The 26,363-nt window shown below is 39.3% G+C and overlaps 1 protein-coding gene across 1 annotated transcript in view; it reads right to left on the bottom strand.

Moving 5' to 3' along the window:
* Positions 1–26,363, bottom strand: part of LOC107726712 (serine/arginine repetitive matrix protein 1-like) — a 45,462-nt gene that overhangs the window by 18,130 nt on the left and 969 nt on the right. Inside the window, exons 2-4 of the mRNA XM_016536407.1 lie at positions 14,135–16,248; positions 13,752–13,962; positions 11,116–11,319 (exon numbers count right to left, since the gene is read on the bottom strand). Of these exons, the coding sequence (XP_016391893.1) occupies positions 11,116–11,319; positions 13,752–13,962; positions 14,135–16,024 (2,305 nt within the window). The 5' untranslated portion in view covers positions 16,025–16,248. The remainder of the gene's footprint in view (positions 1–11,115; positions 11,320–13,751; positions 13,963–14,134; positions 16,249–26,363) is intronic.

Genomic DNA, 26,363 nt, shown 5'->3' with positions numbered 1-26,363 from the left:
GGGCTGGGCTTATGCTTTCAGGCTGCCCTGTCTAGTACGCCGTATCTAGGTCGCCCTGAGGGGCTTCCTGGTCACCAGGATATCCCCTCTTGCTGAGGCATCGAGCGGGAAGTATAGGTGGCATTTGCGAGAACCTTCTTGTGAAATGCTGTCTCAGGCAGTGCTCCTCTCATCTCAAGAGGGTTATCTTTGAGCTTGCCACTCCCCGTTTGGCTCAGTACTTCCGGGCATCTGTGAGCAGATGCTTGGGAAGCTCTTAAATCCATGCTATGGTAAGTGCACACGCTAAGCTTCGTGCACTTTCTGAAATCCACATGGTGGTAAGTGTCACCTTATTGGGACAATAAGGTGGCATCCCTCCCTACACCTACCCTAACCCTACCCGATACTTTATTTTCAACTTTTTGATTATTTCCTTCATCTTCATTGAAAATAAATTTCAATGTTACATTTTTCTGATGTGATTTGAAATTTGAAAAGGGAGAAAAAAGTTTGCCAAAATGTGGATTCGAACCCGGGTCGATCGTGTCAAAATGAGCAAGTCACACGTTTTACCATCTGCGCCACTGGAGCTGATGACTGTTGGCTGTCTTTTGTGTAATGTTCACTAGCCGAATCACACGTTGGTGGGCGGAGTTCGTGTAAATAGACTCTGCCAACAAGGCGGGCTATTTGCACTTAGTGTAAATAGACACTCCGAAAAAAATCAAGCCATTTCATGTACTCTTGGGGGCCCCCTGGTGGCCACGGGGCCCTAAGCAGCCCCTTAGTTCACTTATGCCTTGGGCCGGCTCTGGGCAAAAATCAAGCTTAAATGGATTAGACTCACTGTTAAAAAAAAAACCTTTTACAACTTAATGCTGCCTTGAAATTTAAGCTTAGTCAAATTGAAATATGAAGTTGGTGAAAACGTCTTAGGTTACTTATGTAACCATGGTTCCCTCAGTAGGGAACGAGACACTGCGTCCTCTAGGTTTCTTGCCATGCTGCGGATGCAAGCTTCAGACGAAGAAGTGAATGATGTGTAGCTCCCGGCGCTTATTTATACTATAGTCGCACCGGTAGTGACGTCATGGGCTGTCGCCGGCCAACATGTTGTTGGTGTTTTTTGAATGAATGCTTCAGACACGGGTCACGACGAGGCGTTCCCCATAGCGGCCCCTAGAGGACGCAGTGTCTCGTTCCCTACTCAGGGAACCATGGTTACATAAGTAACCTGAGACGTTTTCCTGTGTGTGTGTTTGATTCAGTCTCATTCAGTTCACCTGTTGCTTATTAGCTAACTCATTGGCTCCCTTTGTTTGTTCATGTTTAAATGCCTTCACTTTGTGTAGTGTCCTTCGTCCGGTATTGTTTGTATGTTACTACGCCTTGGTTGTGAACTCTTATCTCTTCTTTGTGGATTAATTAAAGCCTGTTTGGACTCGCCTTTGTCTTCTTTGCTGTGTTTGTGCCTAAGCATCGTTGCATTGTGACACCACTAAGGTACTGAATCATACATATTTTCTGCTATTTGATATGTCTATTTAAATGTCTAAAACCTTGTGCTAATCAGTAATCATAATATCATTACCCTTAAAAACAGCACTCATGGCGCATGTGATGCACTGGCCAAAGACTTAAATACTTTGAAGGATTCTATACTAAAAAATTTAAATAAATGCATGAGCAAGGCAGACGGAGTAACTTTTAATACATATATGTGTAGTTCCAAGTACAAAGAGATTAAAAAAAAAACACACACGATGTTAAAATACAGAAAAAAAATGCAGCAAATGCTGTGAGAAGTATGACTGTGTCCGTCTCAGCAGGAGGTAGAAGGCATTGGCTGGCAAATGGCATGAGGTTTGGTCAGAGAACAGGACTGATACACACTACAGCAGGACATGTGCATTATTTATGATGGAGCATTAAAGATTTTACTGTCTTATGTGAAGGAACAGTACAGTATGTTTTTTTCCCTCACTCACTGGAATGAGAAACTGCTAAGGTGGCTACAGTATGAAGTATTTAAATTAATACATTATTATAGTTATTAAAATAACTTAATTTTTTTAAATTATTTAAATTTAAATATAAACACTAGAACCACTTTAAATAAAGATGTAAGCTGAAATAATATCTCCTTTTTCCCCCTCCTCAACTATTGTTTTTATTGAGGAACAAACTATTCTTTAAATTCTGGAAACACCAAATGGTTAATTAATTTAATATATCAATACTGTTTCACTCTCAGATACAAAAGCTGTCACTGGGGCGGTACCTTTTCAAAAGGCACACCTTTGTACCTTAAGAGTCCATATTGGTATCTTAAGGTACAAATTTGTACCTAAAGTATACATATTAGTACCTAAAAGGTACAAAAGTGTACCTTTTGAAAAGGTACCGCCCCAGTGACAGCTTTTGTTCCTTTTTTTCTGAGAGTGTGCAATACTGCAATGCTGTTAATAAAAGTATAAAAACAAGCATTTTTGTCATAATTATAGCTTGGGGGGAAAGGTGGAATTCACCACTTACAAGAAGACAAGCTTTTAATGAAACTTGACTGTCTATTCAGTAGAAACTATTCATGGAAAAATAATCTGTGCTATATGACCAGAGAAAAGGGGCTGTGGCATTCACTTTTGACAAAAAATTTATTTTGGCACCACTCTCACTCTGTGAGCAAGAATACAATTCATAGTTTTCACGTGACGTCACACCCTTACAGGAGCGCCCACATGGAGGGCAAAACAAGGCTTTCCTCCACTGACTGCCAGTTACTTTTATGAGACTTTCATTAAGTAGTAATGTAGTAAGATGTGATATTTAAAGACCAAATTCAGTAAACACCTTATTGATAATGCATACTTTGTACAGGCAAGCAGATGCACCCAGAATATAAACGCAATGCGCAAAGTTTCACATTAAATGTTTTCCCATAGAAAACCATTATAAAGAAAACTTAACCATTTAGCGCATTGCGTTCAAATTCCGAGCTCATTTGCTTGCCTGTGTAAAGCATGCTTCATCAACAAGGTGTATACTGAATATGATCTTTTAATATCACTGTTGCACTTTGTGTTTTCACATTAAACGTTTTAGAATGTGACTGAAATATCGCAGCGGGTGCTTTATATGGATTGCTAATGGCCAAAACTTGCATTTTGTTCACATATCTTTGTTTTATTCTTTTAAGAGGTGAAATAAATATTTTTGGATTGGAACAGATAGAAAATTGACGGGCTTGTGCTGCGGTTCTATGGATGTTTTGCCCACCAGGTCTTCGAGCCAGTCACGTGACTGAGAACTATGAATGTATCTCATTGAACAAGTAGATCTGAGTGCAGGCAACATGGAGAAAGAGTATACACTGTTCATTTACATGTACTTCCGACAACAATACAAATCTGGTTGAAGATCAGCAGACTTAACCCTTAAACTGCAAATGGAACTTTTTTTTCACACACCTAGAAAATCATGGAAATTAAAACTTAAATTAAAAAGCTATAAAAATTTCAATAGTGAGCTAAACATGACATGGAACAACCTTACAGTTCAGCATTTTTAAATATACTTTAAAATGAAAAAAATTTTTTTTTTTTTTTTTACATTTAATAAAATAAATAAAAATTAAATATTATTAAATGCTTTTGATAATCACTGAAAATGTGTCTAATTTTGTTCCAATCAGGCAAATGGCCTACGAGTAACTAGTTGGCACTTTGTGCTTGAACTCCTGAAAATGTATGTGACACGAATAAATCACAAACAACACTTACATGGGTCCAGGTCTTGCTTTCCAATGTCCCTTTTTAAAACGAAAGTGAAAAGAGGTACAAAATAGCCCAGTAATGAAAACATTTGTGCTGCCAATTCGTCTGTTAGTAGAGGATACACATCCAGGATCCAGACTTGAGATGACAATAAACATCATCTGCTTTCATAAAGTTAATCTGATATTAAAACTCCACTGAGTTGCCAAAAAGCTCCAGACAAACAACGAGTCTTAAAGATCACTAAACTTTAACTTAAACCCCTTGCAAAATAGTAGAAGCCCAACTGCTCTTGAATACCTCCACTTTTCCAGAGAGGACATAAGAGTGAAAGTGGTGACACAGGCCTAGTTGTGGACACTCTAACTTGGGTAGGGTCAACAGCTGTACATTATATTTTATCTACCGAGGACGGCATCGAACAAAAATGCCACATGCACGTCTCTGGATTTAAATAACAAGCCAGGAGTCTTTGGGTTTTTAAGAGGGGACATAAAATTGGGACGGGAAGGCGCCACTGTTGACCCCTCAGCTGTCCAAGCCGAGAGACAAATGTGTCCCCACTATAGCATCAGATATATCAGGACGTTTGCTGATGTCATAATGGGATGCTAGACAAGTGTGTGGTTTCAAAACACACTGCACTTACAGTACAAAAAGAGAGAGTATAAATACCTGAGAAAGAGTCTCACAGTCTCTGAACTGTGAGAGCACATATATTACACTCAGCAGTTTAGTGGCACCGTTTGCTAGACTCAGCATTTATCTGCAGTCTTGAGGGAATGACTGCAGTGAAAGAGTCTATAAATGAATTAGAGGACACTCAAGCCTTGAATGTAAGGACAAGCCCTTCGATATGTCCCGCCTCGACTTCCTGTTTAAACAGAAATATTTTGGAGGTTTATAATTCCTGGACAAACCTGAAGTGAAAAAGAGTATATTAAGCTGTGTGCCTCATATTTTCTATCAAATGCTTACAATTAGAAGTAGCAATGTCCGATTCATGAAAAGTAGCTGTCCAAGTCTTTCAAATGGCCATTAATAGAGAAAAAAGGCTTTTTGCAGATGGCTAACTGGACCATGCTAACCAGCCAGTAAGTAAGCAAAGTAAGCTACTTTCTGTGAATGTGTGAGATTTCTTATTTAGCTGCACATAACTGGAAGAATAATAAAGTGCGGCAAAAAGGTATCTATTTTTTTAACTACAAACCAGGATTTTTATGATTATGATACTGAATTAAAATTATATGATAACAAATAGCAGTTTGTAATTTCAGTCAGCATAACAGACTGTTTTTGTACAGCTAAAAAAAAAAAACTGGAAGTGGAAGACACCTGAAGTTTCACACATTCATATCACAAATGGCCATGTCTGATGTTAAGTTAAAAATAAGGGATGTTCTTTTTACTATGCAAAACCTGAAAATATATTGGTAATGTCTTTTAAAGGGGACATCAGATGCCCATTTTCCACAAGTTGGTATGATTCTTTAGGGTCTTCATGAAATGTCTGCAACATACTTTGGTTAAAATTCCTCAATGGTCGTGTAAAACAACACCCTTTTAACCTTGTCAAAAACGACCTGTTTCGGTGCATGTCTCTTTAAATGATAATGAGCTACTGCTCAGCCCACCCCTCTCTTCCATTTTTTTGTGTATTCGGTGGCATGTTACCATCAAAAACAAAACTAATCCACTGTGTCCTCAGTGGCTCTGATGTCGGGAGAAAATTGTTTCACACTGCAAGCTTGAGCTTCACATCAGCGTAATTTTATCATCACTGCAGCTACTCGCGAGAGTATTCACACTGGAAGCGTTTGTACAGCGTCACAGCGGCGGCTCCAAAGCTACATATTTCTTTACAAAGACAACTATAAATTTGTTTTTAGAAGTTGGTCAGTTATAAACTTGAAAGTTTTAAAGTCTTGAAAGTTTGTGTGAGCATGAGCAGTGCAGCAAAACTCTGAGCTGAAACCATCGCTTCAGTGCTGCTCATGCACTGCTCAGCCGGTGTGAATGTACTCATTTGTTAACATGCATGCTGGAAAAAATATGCGCTGCTCACGCGCCGCTCATGCTTGCGGTGTGAAACCGGCCTTGTGTTCACTTTTACATCCAACTGCAAAACACCTGCATTACTTACGAGACATGTCGCTACAGCTGCTCGAGCGCAGAGAAAATGGCGGACAGCGTACAACTGGCTGAGGGCGGAAATATGCTAATACGGGACAGTCCGTCAGTGGTCGTGGGCGGGGCCTAAAAACTGATTCATAATTGAGACTGTTTAGGTTTTTTGTGGATTAAAAAAAAGGATTGAATTGATTTTTATTATTGTAAGGTGGTTGTGTCCACACACTGCTTAGACACATTTATATGCAATTTTGCATCTGATGTCCCCTTTAAATTATATATGACACGATATAACCAAAGCAACAGATGGTCAAATTAAACATTCCATTCTTTGCATTTTTGGTTAGCATGCTAATCAATTAGCCTACTAAGCTAACATGTCTAGCGCAAGTTACCTAAGTCATAGAAAAATGTTGAATTTTGCACTATATGTTAAAATGGATATTATAATTTAATTCTGTTCAATATTTTGAAATATATTATACTACTGTCAAAATCTCCAGTCACCAGCCCTGTCACCACTGAATTACATCTCCCAGCATTCCCCCTGGTTCCCAGCTGCACTCAGTCAGCCATCACCTCATCTAGACACAAATAAACATTCACCTTGCCTACCGTCATTGTCACGTCACGTTGTGCACTACCCCGTGTGAACTTACCTGAATACTTACCTGTGATATTTACCTGTGGATTGTTCTGTCTTCAAGTCATCTCCTGTCTTCATTGTTCCCTGTTGCTCCAGCCAACGCCTGCATGAGATAAGGACTTTGGAAGTTATTTGCAATTCTCTGAATTCCACTACTCACCTGCTGCTATCCCTTGTGCACCACTATACCTGTCAATAAACCACTGTTTTGGAAGTTACTGTTGTGTATCCTGTTCTGTTGCATGACAGAAGACTAGACTGCTTAATAAGAGCTCTACAGGGATCTTTTGATTCAAGTATGGATTGCCAATCTGCTGAGATGGAATCTGTCGAAAATATTCTGTTGCTCCGTCGATCAAAATGGCCACAGTATGGAGATGTATGTTGAGGAGTTTATCCAGTATTGTCATTTATTAAACTGGAATGACCAATCTCTCATGGGCTTGTTTTGGATTGTATTAGACAGTCACCAAGCACAACTGATACCATCAGGCAATCCGACCCTCACCCTGAGACAATATTTAGACTGGGTGTCATGAATTTGTGGCTCTCCCCTTGCAGTTGAGGAAGTCAGTGAGGTGAAGAACAACAATGCCGCTAAGCAGCAATTCTCTGTGTAACCAATCTCTTCCTAGATGCCAATCCTCGTCGTCCAGTACCAAACCGGTAATAACCATCAGAGCCATGCCGACTTCTCATCTTGACAAGTCGGCCAAGCACAGTTTAAAAAGATCAGCTCCATTCAGTATTCGACTGACTTCAAAGGTGTAGGATTTTTCCATCAGGTCCGTCCGTAAGGCAAGGATATCAAGATCAGCAGTCCTAAGGCAGCCCATTTTAAATGAGTCACAGTCCATGAGTCTGCTCCAGTCCTAGATTCTGTTCTTGTCAATGCCCTGTCAGATTTTGCTCCTGCCCAGAAGTCAACTCAGAAGCCCGTTCTAGCCTTTGTAATCCATCAAATACCTATTCAGTACACAGAGCTCAACCTAGAATCTTCTTCCTGGTTGAACATCACTGTAATCCCAGCACAAAGGAGGAGGCTAAAGAGAAAAAAGTCAAACTTTCATCACTCTGCTCCAGCCTTTGAGCCCAGTCCAGTGTTGGCTCTAGCCCCTGAGCCCAGTCCAGTCTCAGCTCCAGCACCTGACCAGAGTCCAGTGATGGCTCTAGCTCCTGACCAGAGTCCAGTGATGGCTCTAGCTCTTGACCAGAGTCCAGTGATGGCTCAAGCCCCTGAGCACAGTCTAATGAAGGCTACAGCCCCCGAGTTCAGTCCAGAGTCCATTTCAGAGTTTCCCGCTATCATTGAAGCTATGTCGGAGTCTCCTGATGTCACGGCAATCATGTCAGAACCCATTCTAAGAGTTCCAAACACAGAGGATTCAGAGACCCCTTTACCACTGTTTGATCTCCCTGCTACAGCGGTGGCCATAATGCGTGTCTGGGCTGCACACTGCTCTCCAACTTCTATTGAAGTGGCGGTATTCATCCACAAATTTTCCATATGCCCTGATGGGACCAAGGAGGTGATTCTTGAGTTTCCTTTTTGCCCTGATGCATCCATGGGGATCGTTCCCAAGTTTCCTGTTTGCTTATATGTGACTATGGAGGTCGTACCCAAATTTCCTGTCTGTCTAGATGTGACCAAAGAGGTCATCCCAGAGTTACCTGTTTGCCCTGATGCAGCCATGGAGGTTGTCCCCGTCTACTCAAACACAGCCACATGCCACCTTGTCACAGCTACAGAGGCCGATCTAAGTCCCCTCGTCACGGCCATAGAGGCTAATCAAAGACCCCTCATCACAGCCACAGATGCTGATCAATTTTCCCTCGTCTCGGCTATGGAAGCCACCCTAGAACTCTCTGTTTGACTTTTTGTCTCATTAGGTCTACTGAAATCAGCCCTTCAGTCTACAGGTCAGCCGGCACGTCAAAAGTCTGCAGGTCAGCCAGCACACAAGACGCACCCCAAACACCCGTCTCTCAGCCGGCACTCCAGATGCCGGTCTCTCAGCCAGCCCCCCAAATGTTCTCTAGCCAGCCACCCATCCAAACATTCTCAAGCCAGCTGATCCTCCTGACAGTTACAAGCCAGCCAGTCTGCCTGAGTTAGTTTCTTCTGCTCGGCTGTGGTGGTCTTCATCTCCACCGTGGAGATCTCCTGCTCGGCCGGCCCCCCAAAACCGATGGTCTCAAGCCAACCAGTCTACTTGGGGTTAGTTTCATCTGCTCGACTGTGGTGGAGGTTTTCAGCTCCACCGTGAGGATCTCCTGCTCTGCCAGCTCCACCTTGGAGGTCTTCAGCTCCGCTGTGTGGATCCCCTGCTCTGCCAGCTCAACCTTGGGAGTCTTCTACTCTACCCTGCATCATGGACTGTCTGCTGTGGATTCTATCTTGGCTCATTCTGTCCTGGCTTCTTCCTATTCCTACCACTCCCCAGCTAGGGAGTACTGTCACAATCTCCAGTCTCCAGCCCTGTCACCACCGAACTACATCTCCCAGCATCCCTGCTGGTTCCCACCTGCACTCAGTCAGTCATCACCACACCTGCCGTTGATCATCACCTCATCTAGACACATATAAGCACTTCAATGTCCACATTGAGGTATAATTTTATTTTGACTGTATTTTCAGCTACAGGAAGAAGATAGGATCTAGCATTACAAACAGCTAACTCTTGAGGTCCAAATGGGATATTCTGTAGGGAGAATTGAATCTTGAAAAAAAAAAAGCCAACTGGTGAAAATTGCCCCATGTTTAGAACATTATGTGTATATCACAGAAGAAAACTGTGTTCATCCTTGAGCTTTAAAACTAATTTATAATATAATACACAGCAAATATTTTCAACCAACTGTCCCAAGGTAGTCACTCAAAACCTTGCTTGTGAGGGGAAATACAAGAATTGAATGTGAAACTTCATGTTTTGGAAAGTCTGGCAGTTCCCTGGAAAATGTGAAAAAGAAAATGTTCCTGTCTTCCTGACTGGGGAACGGCAGCTTGTGTGGCAATTAAGGAGGCAACACAATGCTTTGAAGTTTGCAAGCTCATGCTCAAGGCATAAAACAGCCTTCATTCAGCTAAAAAACAATTTGAGCATTAATGCAGATTTTAATGCAGCAATCAGTTACTGGGAAGAAGGAAAGACACTCAGATATGTGATTAGATGCTCATTGTTCTGAGAAATGGACTACCAACAGTAAAATATATCGACAGATAGTGGTCAAATGTGTCATTTTTTTAGATTAGATGGGTCATGTGCAGATAAACAATTTCATTTCTATTTCTGTTTCTCTGGAATTCTCTTTTTGTCAACTAACACATCTTTATTGATCGATAGAATGATGATTTATTTTCCCCTAACCATGTCTGTCATCTCACTGTCAATTCTCCTTTAAGAACACTTAAATAACAAACAAGAGCATCACTCTGGCACTTTTTGTCTTTATGAATTAACAAAAATAAATAAATAAATAAATCTCATCTAATTTATTTGCGTACTGGGATGCTTGTTTGTCTGTGTAATGAATCTGATCTAAATGAATGATTACAATCCAATCATATGCTGCAGTAGCACAGTTTGCCTATAGACTCTATTGCCTATAGATTGGTAATAACAATCAAATCAGTTTCGCAACATCTGTTCAGGCTCATTTAGTGACAGGTGTCTCTAACACAACTTTTGTCTATAGATGTTTTCTAGAAAAATCTGTAGATTAGTGCTTCTAGCTTATTTATATAATATGTGCACAGATGCCAGACAAAGGCAGATTTCTGCAGTAATGCTCTTTACATGTCTCACTTGCACTTCTCTCTTCTTCACAACAACTGTTTATGTTCATCCCTTCACATATCTCAGTCCACCACAGCACAGAAACCAACATCAAAGGCAAATACAATTAGAAAACAACACACACAGACTCTATATTTCTCCAACTTCATAAAAACACACTGAAAATCCATTGAACAATTCTGCAATAAGTAATATAACATGTCTTATAACTTCTTCTTTACTTTAAAATGACAATTATGACGGTAAAAGGACATTTAACAGTCTGCTTTAATCATAGATGATATTTCAGACTTATTAGGATTTCGATACTAAGTAAATTCCATTTTATAATACTGGATTACACTGCTCTATTTGTCTTATGTTTTGAGATGCACTGTCTTGCACAGAGCAACCAGCAGGGTGTTACAGACATCGATTGTACTTTGTATCTACCAGGCAGAAGGCTTATGACAGGAAGAGTTGGATAATCCACAAGGTCTAAACAAATCCTGTAACAATTCCAGTACTAGAGCATGTGGTCTGAGAATGGGCTGCTTTGGTAATTCCTTACACTTTTGAGAATTTAGACTGACATGCAAAACATTTGCAAATGGAACATCATTCTTACAAGAGCTTAAATGTACAAACAGTACAATAAACATCACAACTAGCAGAAGTTAAGAAATCTGTGGAACCCAGAGCTGTTAAACTCAGGTGTCCCAGTCAGACATCTGTGTACCCCAGCATGCAAAGCGTGTTTTGCATGTGGCTGACAACAGTTTTATGACAGAAAGAGTGTAACACTCACGGCTGGATTGGCAGGGGTCACTGTGTATGCCGTCATTCGATTGGTTGCTGGACACAGAAGACACGCTAGCACTGCGGACAAAGCCAAAGGTGGCCAGTCGAGCAGGAGGCAGATGGGAGAAGCCGGGAGGACGCAGTCCAGAATGACCCGGTTTGGGGAACATAAATTTGGGGGCCACACCCAATGATAGTCTCTTCTGATCCACTGTAAAGCAGGAGACAAATCTTAGTATTCCCTCTCATAAAATCATTTACAGATAGCATGGCCTGGGATTACTTTCTACAATCCATAAAAAAATTAATTAATTAAATAAATAATCTTGACCTAATCTGCCTTTTAAATCATGACACTACTACAATGGAATCAATACCATATAAGGAGTAGAAAAAGAAATTGTACACACATTTAAAAATGTTCATTTTTAAATGTCAAATAGTCCTCGCAAATTAAAGGGGTCATATGATGCGATTTCATGTTTTCCTTTGTCTTTGGAGTGTTAAAAGCGGTTCGTGCATACAGAAGATCCATAAAGTCGCAAAGATTAAAGTCTCAAACCCAAAGAGATATTCTTTATAAAAGTGAACGCTCATCCACGCCTTCCTAAAATGCCTCGTTCAAACACACCCCCACATATCTACGTCACTGTGTGGGAAGATTTGCATAACACCGCCCAAATGTATACGCAAAGAAAGAAGGCGTAACTTTTATTCTCACTGTAGTATTGTTGCTGCTGTGTGTTTCGTTGCGAAAGTCAAACTACTTTGTTTGGCCTTCCAAAAAATGACATAACTAGAAATCAGTAGTTAAGTTTTATTTACAACACTGTTCCAGAACAGTACAACCCAAATATCTGAGTGTGTGCAGCACATTTTACGAAGGAAAGTTTCCTGAACCTGGTAAGGGGCGTAACATTTCCATCACATGCTTGATGTATTTAGCCAATCACAACGCACTAGATAGCTGGCCAATCAGAGCACACCACGCTTTTCAGAACGTTGAGCTTTGTAAAAATCGACGCGTTTCAGAAAGGCAACAATAATGTACGGTATGTGGAAAATAATGTTTTTTTTTTTTTACCCTTAAACCACATAAACACATTGCATTACACCAAATACACAAAATAATGTTCTTTTTAGCAACGTCATATGACCCCTTTAAATTCCATACACAAAAGGCATGGAATATGCATTACTTTTATGACTTTTCTATATTACATTTTGGCCTTTTTGGAACATGACAGTGTGAATCTTTGCCCACTTATGGTGTATGCAAAGGAGCATTTGTCTAAAAGAGCACTTTTCTAAAGACCTGGATAGATATATGTAGTTTGCATTGGTACAGCTCATTAATAAAATAACCAATAGAAAATACAGTTTGAAAGGGTGTAGGTATTTTCATTTGACAATTCTGACAGTTTTAATGATCCTTTTGTGAGATTAAGGATTCTGGATGGCTGGTTTATTAATTTCTGCATTTTCCAGGACAGGGTGATATTTAATACAACTGACTGGCAAAAGTCCAGCTCATTGATTTACTTCCAGAAGAATAAAGAGAGACTAAATTTTTATCACATTTAAAAGAGATATATCTAAATGTGAGATAATTAACTTCTGACAGGCTTACCCAAAGTCACAGTTTTGATCTCTGAAGAGATTTGAAAACATTACAAAGCTATAAGCAGTGGACGAATTGTAAAACAAATTCAGGGGGGATGGTGTGGTCAATTTCTTTGGTGGGGAAGGGGGTCCTGTAGCTAATTTTACAAAATGATTACAAACTTTGTCTAATTTTTAAACAGATTTTTATTTAATGAAAAATTAGCTTTATTAAATGAACTTTTATTTATAAGCTGTATTCCTTCAGGGGCCTGACATGGAGGAATTTTGGTCAATACTGATAATTAAATTATATTTTGATGAATGTGTTTTTGTGCTGGCACAAAACGATTTGTTCAAAAAGGCTGAAATGAAAAATGGACTGTTGAATCACTGGCTTATTCGATTCGTTCATAAACAGATTCATTCAAGAAACAAAAAACTTTGTTGCTCTGCACTGTTTGTATAAAATTAATAACACGTGCTGATATTCAGGAAAGTACATTGCTTGTGCCGTGAATATAAAAATATAAAAACTCATACATGGGTATTTTTTCTTTAATTGACTGAATTATAATGGCATTCTAACTGCATTCTAATAGGCTTCATCGCTCAGTGAATGCTTTTGGACTCTCGACATGTTTTTGTTTTTTTATGCAAAATCGGTGACATACTTGATAATGTCAGCTCTCCTATAGTGTATACAGCACAATAACATTATGTCAGGGGAATGTCTTTAAATTCTAATCAAGGAAAAATCATACCTTCTGTTGTCTTCTTTTTCAAAAACTTCAAAAGTTGTGCTTGAACCATTTTGTGCGAAAAATGATGAAAACTTGCTTCAGCTTGTGCACTGATTGGCCAATCGCCGTTATTTCGTTTGTAAATTATCATACATTTAACATTTCATTTGCATAATAAGTTTTACATAATACACAAAATTAATAATCTAAAAGGCATGGTAAGGGGGATGCTTTTTGTCTTTTTTTTCAACGAGGGGGATGACAACTGGGGACTTTGAGGATTTTAGCACCTACTGACCTGCAGGTTCCTGGTGACTACTTGGGGCCTGAACAGCTGGAGCCGTATAACTGAGGGGTGACGCTGACCTTTGACCTGCTAACACCGTCCTGTTCTTAGTAGCAGGATGTCTGGTAACAGCTCCAAGGCCAAGCTGAGGCCTTAGGGCTCTGGGAAAGCGAAAAACGGCAGCAGCAGCATCATGGGTATTTAGCTGAACCACTCTACCACCCTGAAACCATAAGAAGCATCTATTGATGTCTTTGTTACCACAAATTTAATAAAGCAGTTGAGAGAATTAATAAATTATGCTTACTGCTCATGCTTTCACAAGCACAACACATTTATCTAGAGTTCAGTAGTGCTATGTTAGCAACTGAGAATGTCTACTACACAAGTCCCACCTGTAAATATTGATCTGGCAGTTCCCCGTGGAAACTCTCTGATTTGCCCACCAGTTTATGGGGGACAGTGTGGCTCAGTGGCCTGATCCCAGACTCTATCAGTCCTGGAGGGGAGTAGTACCCTGACCTCTGTACTTCTTGACGATACTTTTCATAAAGGATATTAGAGGAGCTCAGCACGGGTGAACCTCTGAACCTCTCGGCCTTGGATTCTTTTGAGGTTGGTGAGCTACTGTAAGGTGTAAGTCTTGGCGGTAGCGTCGATACTTCATAGGGACCTTCAGACATTGGTTTCACTTGAGGGCTTTTGCGGACATATGTTATGATTTTTGGTCGAACATTTTTGGGCTTCTGAGGTGGAGAAGACTTCTTAGATTCACACTCTGCTTTAGTGGGTTGCTGAGGAATGGCAGGTTTTGGGAGACTGCTATTACTACTGAGAAAACTTTGACTTGGTTGCCTCAAACCAGTGGTTCCCCTCTCTAAGGTTTCATTTCGTTCCTGACTTGCTTCTCTTGTGCTAATAGGCTTGGCTGGTGATGAAGGTGGCTGTTTCCGAGGTGAACAGGTGGTTTTAGGGGATGGAGGGGTCTCAGGGCGAGACAGGCTGCCCCAAGGTCTTCGCCTTTCCAAACTCGATGCACTAGAACGTCGGGTCTTTTCAAAAGAAGCTTGATTCTTGTAAGGTTGGGGTTCAGAACCACCAGAGTGCACAGGTATATTCGATGAGGTTAGTTTTGAGGTTTTAAGAGCAATTTTAGGAGATTCATCATTCTGGGATTTGAGTTTATTATTTATATCACCAGTGGAGTCATGCGAGAACCTTCTGTTATGTGCAGCAGACTGTGTGATGTCTGAGACAAGCGGTTGGCAAGGTTTCTTCTCATTTGATATTGTTTTCAAATTTGGAGCCTTGTCTTCTGTTCCATGGTACTCCTTTACATGAATTCCAGGTTCTCCTAGATTGTCCTGACTGGTAATTCCTGATTCATTGGGGATCTTCTTGATCCTTGCAATGCTACATTCACTCATGCCATTTGTCAGTTGACCTGAGCTCTCATATGTTCCAAAGTCTGTAGCTGGTTGGTTTTCTTGTGCTTCTAAAAGGGGTTCCTCAGGCAATGTGGTAGAGTTAAGATTGAGATCAACACTGCCGATGTGCTTTGTACTTTTTCCTGGCTGATGATGCATGGCCTCAATATGTACAGAGCTCCGGCTTTTATCCGAAATAGTTAAACAGGACTGTGAGGCAAGGGTAAGGTCCTCAGAGAGAGTTCGGTATGGCCCTGAGGGAGCATGCCACGAATCAGAGCTTTGGGTTCGACCAGCGTGGTCCAGAGCACTAGCAAGACTTCCTCCAAGATTAGACATTGTGGAGAGGCAAGAGACAAAAACATCATTTTCAGAGCTAAACTCAGTCCTGGCTATGCTGGTCAGCATTTCTTTGTTAGTGGACTGAGGACAAACAGTAGACTCTTGCTCCTTTGAAATAAACTGGGAGAACATTTTGCTATCCTTCGGAGACTTTGCTTCAGTCTGCATCATATTGGTGGATATAGCCCCTTTCATGTCACCTTTAGGAATACTGTTCTCTTCATCATCCTCTATTTCCTGACTTTCCAGCATCTCAAACTCAGCCAACTCTGGGTCATCACATGGGGAATCTGTGCCCTGGATAATCATCTTCACCCGTTCTTCAGTGTGAGATACCACAGAGGACAGGGTTTCAGTTACCTCCCAACTTGTTCCTCCATCTCCTCTTTGGATTTCATTAGCATTGCCATAACCATCCAGGGAATCTTCAACATGTCTGTTGTTGTTACTGATTTCCTTACAGCCATCTTCAATGCTGGTCCCGAAGGGTCTGGTGTGTTCATCATTCACACTCATATTTCCTGATGGTTCATGTGTTCTCAAGCTTTCATGTAGAGTCTTGTTGATCCCCCCTTGAGATCTGGAGCTCTCTCCACTTTCAGATTTAAAGCTAAAGTAAGTATTGGCATCTTTCACACGTAAGTTGAGATACTGATTTTAAGTAGATAACATCAGGGGTTGTCTTCAAGGTGTCAAGGTGGGTAAACAACACCACATTTAGAAATGTCTTGACATAAAACCTGTAACAGAAATACAAATAAGAAATAATCTAGACACAATCAGACGTGTTCATGTTCAATATTCTAATTTTATACCCATAAAACGATTTGGTGGTAGTATGTTTTGATAACCACAAAGCCTCTCGTTTGTGCAGAATCTATTTATGTTTCCCTTAAAGGGGAAATTAGGGGTAATTTATAGTCTGATGGTCAATGAATAGAGTGTGATAATTTGGTTGATCTAATTGACTGTTAATTAAGCAATTTAAATTTTTAGGTTAAACACTGCATTACATAATCTTTAAGAAAGCAGTTTAAGGTGCAAATTTGGTTATCGGAAAACATTTCTAATTATTATCTCACTTGAAAATGGTTGTGGTGCTAAATTAATTGTGAAAACGTTTTTAAAATTCCTAAAAAGGTTAGTTCACCCAAAAAATGAAAATTCTCACCCTCATGTCGTTGCAAACCCGTAAGACCTTCGTTCATCTTCGGAACACAAATTAAGATATTTTTGATAAAATCTGAGAACTCTCTGACCTGCATAGACAGCAATGCAGCTGAAATGTTCCCAGACCCAGAAACGTAGCAAGAACATCGGTAAAACAATCCATGTGACATCAGTGGCTCAACATCGGGGTACTCTCCAAAATGGCGGAAGACGTTAACTCGGGGAGAAGAAATGTTGAATAAATTATGTTATTTTTGTTTTCTTTGCGCACAAAAAGTATTCTCGTAGCTTCGCAAAATTGAAGTTGAGCCACTGATGTCTCATGGGCTGTTTTACCGATCTCCTTGCTACGTTTCTGGGTCTGGGAACATTTCAGTTGCGTTGCTGTCTATGCAGGTCAGAGAGTTCTCAGATTACATCAAAAATGTCTTAATTTGTGTTCCGAAGATGAACCAAGGTCTCACGGGTTTGGAACGACATGAGGGTGAGTAATTAAAGACAGCATTTTCATTTTTGGGTGAACTAACCCTTCATTTCTTGTTACTGTACGTATTTCTTTTGAACTTGCATTGCACAATTCTGTTAAAAATCTACCTTAACATTGCTCTTTTGTTAATTCCTTGGTAAGCACAAGTGCAAACACTGGCATTTTCTTTACATAAATGACAACATGATATCTTAAAATTATTTCTCAGCTGAAAAGACTCCTTGGAATAATACATATTTTAATGCTTCAGTCAAATGGGATTTGGTGTAATATTTTATCCAGATCATGAAATTCTTTCATACACAACTATAAACACACTGATAACTCTCCATGCAGTGAGAAAGCACACTCATGCTTAGTTCTCCCTAGCAACAAGAACAGCACCTACACTCCAGAATGTTAACCGTAGGAGGTCATTCCCTGAGGTAACGGCAGACAAAATGTTCTCAACAGGAACATATTTTCCAGGAAAAGGTGCAATGACTGATTTTGTAATAGATAAATAATAGATTATAGTTTATGAAGTGTCTAAATTAGCCAATGATCCTAATAGATACCATGCTGAAGAAAGACTATTGTTCAACAAGAGGCTAATTAGCATTACACTATTATATTGTTTAAATTTGACACTATTACAAATGATATATTGTACCAAAAACTTAAACCCCACTAAAAGCTTTTTTCATAAATAGATAACAAAAAACAATCCATAACCTAAATCTATCACTAAGATATTCTGCTAGGCTGGCCGCTGACAGACCTAGGTAAACAAAATATATTTTGTGCATTTATACTTCTTGACATGGTCCATTTTCTTGACCTACTTTGTGCATCTGATGGTTTAGTGCATCTGCAGTCAATCATTACTGTTCACTTACTATCATAATGATGTCTCATCATCTCTCTATGTCTGTAATAATTTTTTTTCATATGAAATACTTGCTTTCCATATAATTATACATTTCATAGTGACCATCTCTGTCAAGATCAATAAAAAAAACTTTTTAAAGACACTGTCACTAATCTTTATTATTTTGTGTAAACTATTTAAGTTCTCTTTGGCTATACAGTAAACATGAAAATGTATACAGTAAAGATGAAAGTTACAGCCAAGTCATTGAAAATAAATAAATAAATGAATAACATAAAACTGACCTCAATTACCCAATGAGCAACTGTTTAGTGACATGCTCATTCTAAATGGTATGGAATAATTTAAACAGTCACTGTTAAGCTGTGAGAGACAATGACTAACTGTCACAGATTGATTGTCTGTATGACGGTTTGTCAGTCGCATGTGACGAGTCACATCATTGTCAGGTCTGCAGGTCACAGTAATGCAGCCCCGTCTGACAGCATGAAGAGATGTAGAATACAGTGGGTACGGAAAGTATTATTTAAGGGGGTCTGAATACTTTCCGTACCCACTGTATGTGTCAAGAGATACCCTGCAACAGATCATCACAACCATTCAGAGTCAGGAGCTCAATTATTTACAAGAGGAAGGTAGACAGAAATAGAGAATGAAAACAACCAGTGTCGGGTTAGCTACTTGGAAAATACAGCTTGTCAAGCAACAAGCTATACTCAAAATTTAAAGGAGCACAGAGTAGAACGGTATTTATCTGGTACACAGAAAAAAAAAATCCCCAAATAGGCTGACACTTTTTTTAATATAAAATGTATAATCAAAAACGTTTATCAGTTTAATCACACTTTTTAAAACAAAGGTTCTTTAGTGGAAAGGGTTCTTCTGATTAAAATTTCCTTCACAATAAGAAAAATATGGTTCTTTAAATAACTGTTCTCCCAAAATGGTTCTTCTATGGCATTGCAAAAAACCCTATATGAAACATTTATTTTTAAAAGTGAAGTTAAAACAGTTATGCACAGCAGCATTTAAATAAATAATCAATTATTCTGTAAAATTATTGTAATAAATATTATATTGTTTTGTTAATACAACATAAATGCTTCAGAGAATAATTTAATTATTTACACAAACCAAACCAATTAAATGAATTGGACATCCCAAAGTTCAACTCGGCACATCCATGTAAACACTCTCATAGCAAACACACACACACACCAAACCTTCTACTTGACCTACTTTTACAGAAAAGGCTTAGAAGTCCTCAAAAGTTAACGTTTTTAAAGACTTCACAGCCCAACACTAGGAATAGGTTTAAGCTTGCAAGTACAGATAGATATGACACTAATTATTATACAGTTTATAGAGTGTTTTGATTAGAGCCCGGCCGATATATCGTTTTGCCGATATTATCGGCCGATATGAGCCTGTCGCCGATATATCGGTATCGGCGAATATGCCGCCGATATGAACTTTTTTTTTTTTACAGAACATATAACGCAGATTAAATGCTTGAAATAGTGTGATTACTTAGTTTGTCCAGCAGAGCGCGCTCTATTGTTTGCTACTGGCGACCTGGATGAAACGCTTTAAAGCTTAGTCTATGGAAAACCATTGAAACTTTGGACGGCCATATCTCCATAACGGCGCGGCGAATCCACACCAAATTCGGGGGATCCCTTCAGCTCGAGGAACCCTCTCGATCGAGTGTATGTCTAGAGGCCCGCTTTCGAATGAGACCCCCCCCGCGTCGATAGCCCCCGGGGTTCGGGAGTTACAGGTGGTTAAATTCGCGGTCCGGCGCCGACCGATCAAGCGATCCCGGGGGGCTACCGACGCGCAGAGGGTGTCGTTCGAGAAGGCTGCACCAGCTGAAGGGATCCCCCGAGTTTCGTGGAGATCCGCCGGCGCGTTCGCGAGATAGTGACACCAGTCAACACTTTCACTTCAGTAAGGAGATCTCTTGTTCAGGCAGCAGCATTCAAGCATTGTCTTATTCTATGTTTTCTAATACACGCGCGCATTGCATGTATTCTGACAGCGCTGCACGAACTCGCAACAGATCTGTTGTTAACCAGGGTTCAAAGCGCGAGGAAAATCTGCGCTGATTCAAATGTTTGGACATACGAATGGGAAAGTGTCCAAACTTTTGACTGGTACTGTACTATAATATACACAAAGAATATAGGCCGATATATCGATATCGGCCTTTTTTTTACTCCCTAATATCGGTATCGGTCCCAAAAAACCCATATCGGTCGGGCTCTAGTTTTGATGCACAATATATTTAACTTTGCTTTTTTAAAGCATTATTTCATTTTATTATTTTATTTTATTATTTAAAATGTAGGATTATACTACCAAAATCTAGGTAGTATCTTATATGAGATGGAATGGCCTGAGTACTTGAACTACCAACCATTTTATTTATTTTTCTCTTTAAATTTAAAATTTTATTGTATTTCATTTAATTTTTACTCTGAAAGTTGCCAAAAATGTCTAGATTCATAATGAAGTGCACCAGGCAATTTAGTTTTAATTACAGTATTCAGCAAAGGTTGCATGTTCTGAAACTATACTGCTATCACAGACATTCAATCTAGATGGGATTCAATTTCTCAGATCACACTGAGTTAGTTAAAAAAAGTAGATAATTCGCTCAGACTTTTTTTTTTTTTTACAAAGTTTGCAAAAGATTTTTGCAATTTGTACGGGATTACAGAGTATATCTGTGAACTACAAATTTACCTGACTTCTTCATCCACATTGGGCTAATGACAAATTTATACATAAGACATGCCTCGTATGTTTATATATGTTAATATGTTTATGCTAAATAAAGGCTAAAGACACAATTCTCAGCAGGTATGAAGCTTAAGTATATTACCAGCTATTAACAGCATCTGGAGCTTTGCAATTCAATGATTCTCAACCATGATCACTCAAACTACAGCTTTGTGGTTTCTATCTCATATATTAGTGCATCAATAGAGGGAACAAAGCACCAGTCACGTGAACTGAAAAAGCCCAATTTAAAATCAGACTCTTATATTAACTGGTGGAATCTCTACATGGCTCAGTCAGCGGGGATGAGGTTTCCTCCTGGTTGATGGATGTTGAGCTGACAGTGAACAGATCAGAAAGCACAGCAATGGCTTTGTTTCGACTTTGTTCAAGTGAGCATGCATGATGAATTCCTGCTCTGCACTTCTCTGCGGCGGATTGTGACTTATTACTGCAAACCAAGCTTACTATTTTAGAACAACACAGTATATAAAATGGGCCACACAAGATGTGGTTTTGTGTGCCAATGTTTTTTTAACCACACATAAAACTTTGACCATGACATTGTTTTTTGCAGCATAAGCGCTAAATCTGGGAGGGGGATAAACATAATTTGCTACAGTTTTTTAACTGAATTCACAATTCAAGTGCTTTAACAAGGGGGACACATCTAAACTGTTCAATGTTTTTTTTTAACAATTTGGTTAAGTAAATTATATAATGACTCATTCATAAAGATAGTCACTTGCTTAGTTCTGGAATGAATCTGCATTTTTTTAACAAAGTGAATGGTTCAAATGACTCACTCATAAGCACAATCTTTTGTCACCACCTACAGGCATAACATGTATTAACGTAAACTGCAGACCGAATGCACAAACTAATAGTCTGTCTGAATGCGCAAAGACAGACACGGTACTTTCAGGTACTTCCAGAATTCATAGATCCTCTTCTGAATATCATTAATTCATCATTGTGATTAGGATATGTTCCAAAAAACTGGCTGTCATTAAAATAAAAGGATCCTGGAGAATTTGTTAATTACAGACCGATCTCAAATTTCCCTTTTCTGTCAAAGATACTAGAAAAGGTAGTCTCTTCGTTCTTTCTTAGAGAAAAATGGTATCATTCGTCACTATCGACCACAACATTCTTTTGAATAGACTAGAAAATTATATTGGCATTAGTGGAGTTGCACTGGCATGGTTCAAATCATGCGTATCTGACCGTCATCAATTTGTAGCAGTGAATGAAGAAGTATCATATCGTTCACAAGTGCAGTATGGAGTACCACAAGGCTCAGTACTAGGACCGTTGCTTTTCACGCTTTATATGAAACCCTTGGGAGATATAATCAGGAAACATAGTGTTAGCTTTCACTGTTATGCTGATGATACTCAGCATAACATACATTTCTTCATGGCTCGACAAAACATACCAATTCGCAAAACTAACAGAATGCATAGCTGATATAAAAAACTGGATGACTAGTAATTTCCTACTGCTAAATTCTGAAAATAACAGAGGTGTTAATTATTGGACCAAAATCCTCTGCATGTAATAATCAAGAACACTTGATGGCTGTTCTGTCAATTCTTTGTCATCATTTAGGAATCTAGGTGTGCTATTTGATAGCAACCTTTCCTTTGAAAGTCACGTTTCTAACATTTATAAAACTGCATTTTTCCATCTTAAAAATATATCTAAATTATGACCTATGCTCTCATTGTCAAATGCAGAAACATTAATTCATGCATTCATGACCGCAAGGTTAGATTATTGCAATGCTTTATTGGGTGGTGTAACGGACGGCATGACAACGAAGTAAATGCAAGCTTTATTAGAGAGCGTAGTCGAGACAGGCAGGGTCAAAACACTAGCTAACAACAATGTCCCAGGGCAAACAAAAGAGCAATCCAAACAACAGACGATGGTCAGGGCAGGCAGCAAACGATCACAAACCAGGGAAACAGTCCAGAGTAAAACACAGGCAAGGCAAAACTAAGGAACCAGAAAAACATGGAGACACGGAAAGGCTAGGAATGTAGCTACAGAACAACAATACTCAGCCAAGTGTGTGTGAGTGAGTGTGCAACTTAAATAGTCCTCCTAATGGGAAACAGGTGTGTTCGTAATCAGTTCCAGGGCAGAGGGTTATGTGAAATGGAGTCTGGGGTGAAAAGGTGATGAGATCTCTTGTGGAGAGTGGGAGGAACTGCAGGGACCTGATATGCGACAGGTGGTTGCTCTGCATTCTTAATAAACAAACTGCAGCTGGTCCAAAAAGCAGCTAGAGTTCTTACTAGAACCAGGAAGTATGACCAAATTAGCCCGGTTTTGCATCTTAGTCGCTGCACTAGCTCCCTATTAAACATCGTATACATTTTAAAATCTTGCTAATTACTTATAAAGCCCTGAATGGTTTAGCTCCTCAGTACTTGAACGAGCTCTCATCGCATTATTGTCCTTCACATCCTTTAACGGATTTGAATTATAGAAAAGTGATAGTGTGTTATGTGTATGCCTCTTTAACCTGGCATACACATAACACACTATCACTTTTCTATAATTCAAATCCGTTAAAGGATTGTTAAGCTGCATTAATTAGGTCAACCGGAACTGGGAACACTTCCCATAATAACACCCGATGTACTTGTTACATCGTAACAAGAATGGCATCTATGCTAATATTAGTCTGTTTTATTCTTATTCCGTGGTCACCGTAGCAACCCAGATCCAGTCCGTATCCAGATCAGATTGTCACTGCAGTCACCTGGATCCAGTCCAGATGGTGGATCAGCACCTAGAGACGACCTCTACAGCCCTGAATGTCACCGGAGACCATGTCAACTAGATTAACCCTAGAGACAGATCCCCTGGGAAGACCTTGTCGGCCATCGGCACAAGACCACGAAAACCAGACGAGTCCTCTGCTCAATCTGACGTGCATTGCAGCCTGGAATTAAACCACACCATGATAGTTTCATCTGGCCAGAGGAGAACTGGCCCCCCGACTGAGCCTGGTTTCTCACAAGGTTTTTTTCCCTCCATTTCTGTCACAGATGGAGTTTTGGTTCCTTGCCACTGTCGCGTTTGGCTTACTTAGTTGGGGACACAATTTCTGGCAACATTGTTGACTTGACTGCACAGACACTATTGGAAGAGAAGTGAATTGAGCTGGACGATGACATCACTGAATCAACGATGAACTGGCTTTAACTGATAAACTGACTGTTTTCTATTGTCCTCTTGCATTATCAGCACACATTTTTCCTGTTTAACACTGTAAAATTGCTTTGACACTATCTGTATTGTATAAAGCGCTATATAAATAAAGGTGACTTGACAAGCAGAGTGATACAAACAGTGAAATGTCCCAGTGCTGTTGGATTTTTATCAGCACTCTTGGAACACTACTCTGCCAATCAAGATTCGAGAACCGGAACTGTATATATTAAAATAAGTACTTTAGCATTTGAATTCAGTGTCTTAACAGCATATATTTTTTAAACGTATTAACTTTCAGCAAACAGCTATTGGAAGTGGTTAACAATGGCCAAACACAAAAGTTGGTGGGTCTATCTACAGACTGAAAAAAAGTTTAATTTCATCCACGTTGAAGATGGTGCTATACCAGTGTAAAACCTGCAATGTGCATTATATATTAAAAATGTCATTAAAACACAGCACAGTCACTGTTTTGCAATATGAATTATAATGATGAGTTTATTATGGGTTAAATTCATCATTGTGCTTGGACTGCAATAATTGCTGCATAAAGATATATTTGAAATTAAAATTGCATGAATGTGCTGAAGTGCAAGTATTTAAGTTTTAAGGTTTTCACACATTTACAAATAATACAGTGCTGTCAGAACCATGACAAAATGATGAAACTGTAGTGTAAACTTAGTATTTTGTGTGTGCAATTACTCAAAAGTGCATTAGCATATAATGAGAGCAGCCTATTTAAATACAAATGTCAGTTTATATATTCTGTACATTTTCTTTTTGCACCTGCACTGTTTGACAGAGATCTAGCCCAATATAGATACAAAGGAAGCTTCCTTTGTTCAGTCACTCGATACATGCGATCCCACATGCAGTTTCTCGTTGCAGTCTGCAGCATCTGTCCTGCAGTGATTCTGCTGTCCTGATGCCAGAAATACATGCAGATGCTTTCATGCTATATTGATGCCTTAGCATTTCATAATGCACTGATCACTGTCAGTCATGTGAACTAAAAAATGTTAACAACAAAAGTTTTAATGAGTAATATCGAACTACATCAGCTACTATAAAGCCATGACATGGATAGCAACAATAGAAATTCTATCTATCTATCTATCTATCTATCTATCTATCTATCTATCACAGTATCTGTTCAATAATCTTCACAATGCAGTGAAAACAAGCTAATTCCAAAATACATCAGCTATACTGGCCATTTTTATGGTTTAGTGTTAACATGCTAAGTACAGGCAGAGTGAACGAAAGGAAAAGAGAGAGATGGTTGACATATGGACAGACAGTTCTCGACTGATGCAGTTTCTGTCGCAGACATGAAGTATAAATAAATCACTCACAGCATGTTCCTTAATGTGTCAGCATGAAACCCACAGCCAACGGCCATGAGAAACTGTCTTTGTTACTTCCACCTCATTGTTTTTCCTCTTTCCTGACAATGTAACACATTCAGCGCTACTGGTAGTAATGCAGGAAGTTCAAGAGGCAAATTGGTGTCATAGTCATTAAGATGCATGAAATTCCCCTAATTTCCCATGATGCATTCAGAGCATGTCCACTGCACCTGTTCACTAATCAACCAGCTAACCTAGAAGGGACCTGGATTAGAGAAACATGTTACATCTGTCTTTCTTTATGTGTGTGCATCCTTTTTTAGCCCCTTTTCTCAAGCATCTCCAAATGGAAGCTGCGTTTTCCATTCTCAGAGCTGGAGCATTCATTAAATATTACCATCCAAATGAAACCAGAGGCCACGCCTCCTTTCCCTTTCAAAAGCAAACCCCTCATTAGCTTTGTGCGAGGGGATTTATTGTCCTTTACTTGACTCAAAGGATTTTAAGTGTTCAATTTCACAACCTCACACAAAGTGTACACAAAAACAAAATGCAGAAAGTGTGCTCCGTGTTCGCTTCTTCTGTGAGTTATGATTCATACTATGTATGTATTTTACTTGGTGCTGTCTTAAGCAAACACGATCTGCTGACAGAATCAGAATAAGTGACTCATAACTGATGAAAAAAGTTAGAATTCTTCGATGGCATTGCAGGGAATACAGTCACTTATCTTTGATCATTTCATGCTAAACAACCAGCCTGTCAATCAGTTTTTATACTATCCTTTCCAATTTCCCTTTCTTAAAAAAAAAAGTTGTAAAGAAAGAGTTTACATGGAACAACATCACACCATTATGGTTTTAAGCCACAATAGGATCTGCATACTACATATTTCCTCACTGGACTCAAACTGAAAATGCATATTTTAAAAGCAGCATTTGTATTAATATTGTTGATGTAATT

This window comes from Sinocyclocheilus rhinocerous, unplaced genomic scaffold (genome assembly GCF_001515625.1).
Source record: "Sinocyclocheilus rhinocerous isolate Xijiao unplaced genomic scaffold, SAMN03320098_v1.1 scaffold974, whole genome shotgun sequence".
NCBI lineage: Eukaryota > Metazoa > Chordata > Actinopteri > Cypriniformes > Cyprinidae > Sinocyclocheilus > Sinocyclocheilus rhinocerous.
The sequence above is the reverse complement of the archived record's forward strand: the minus strand, read 5'-3'. Positions and strand labels throughout refer to the sequence as shown.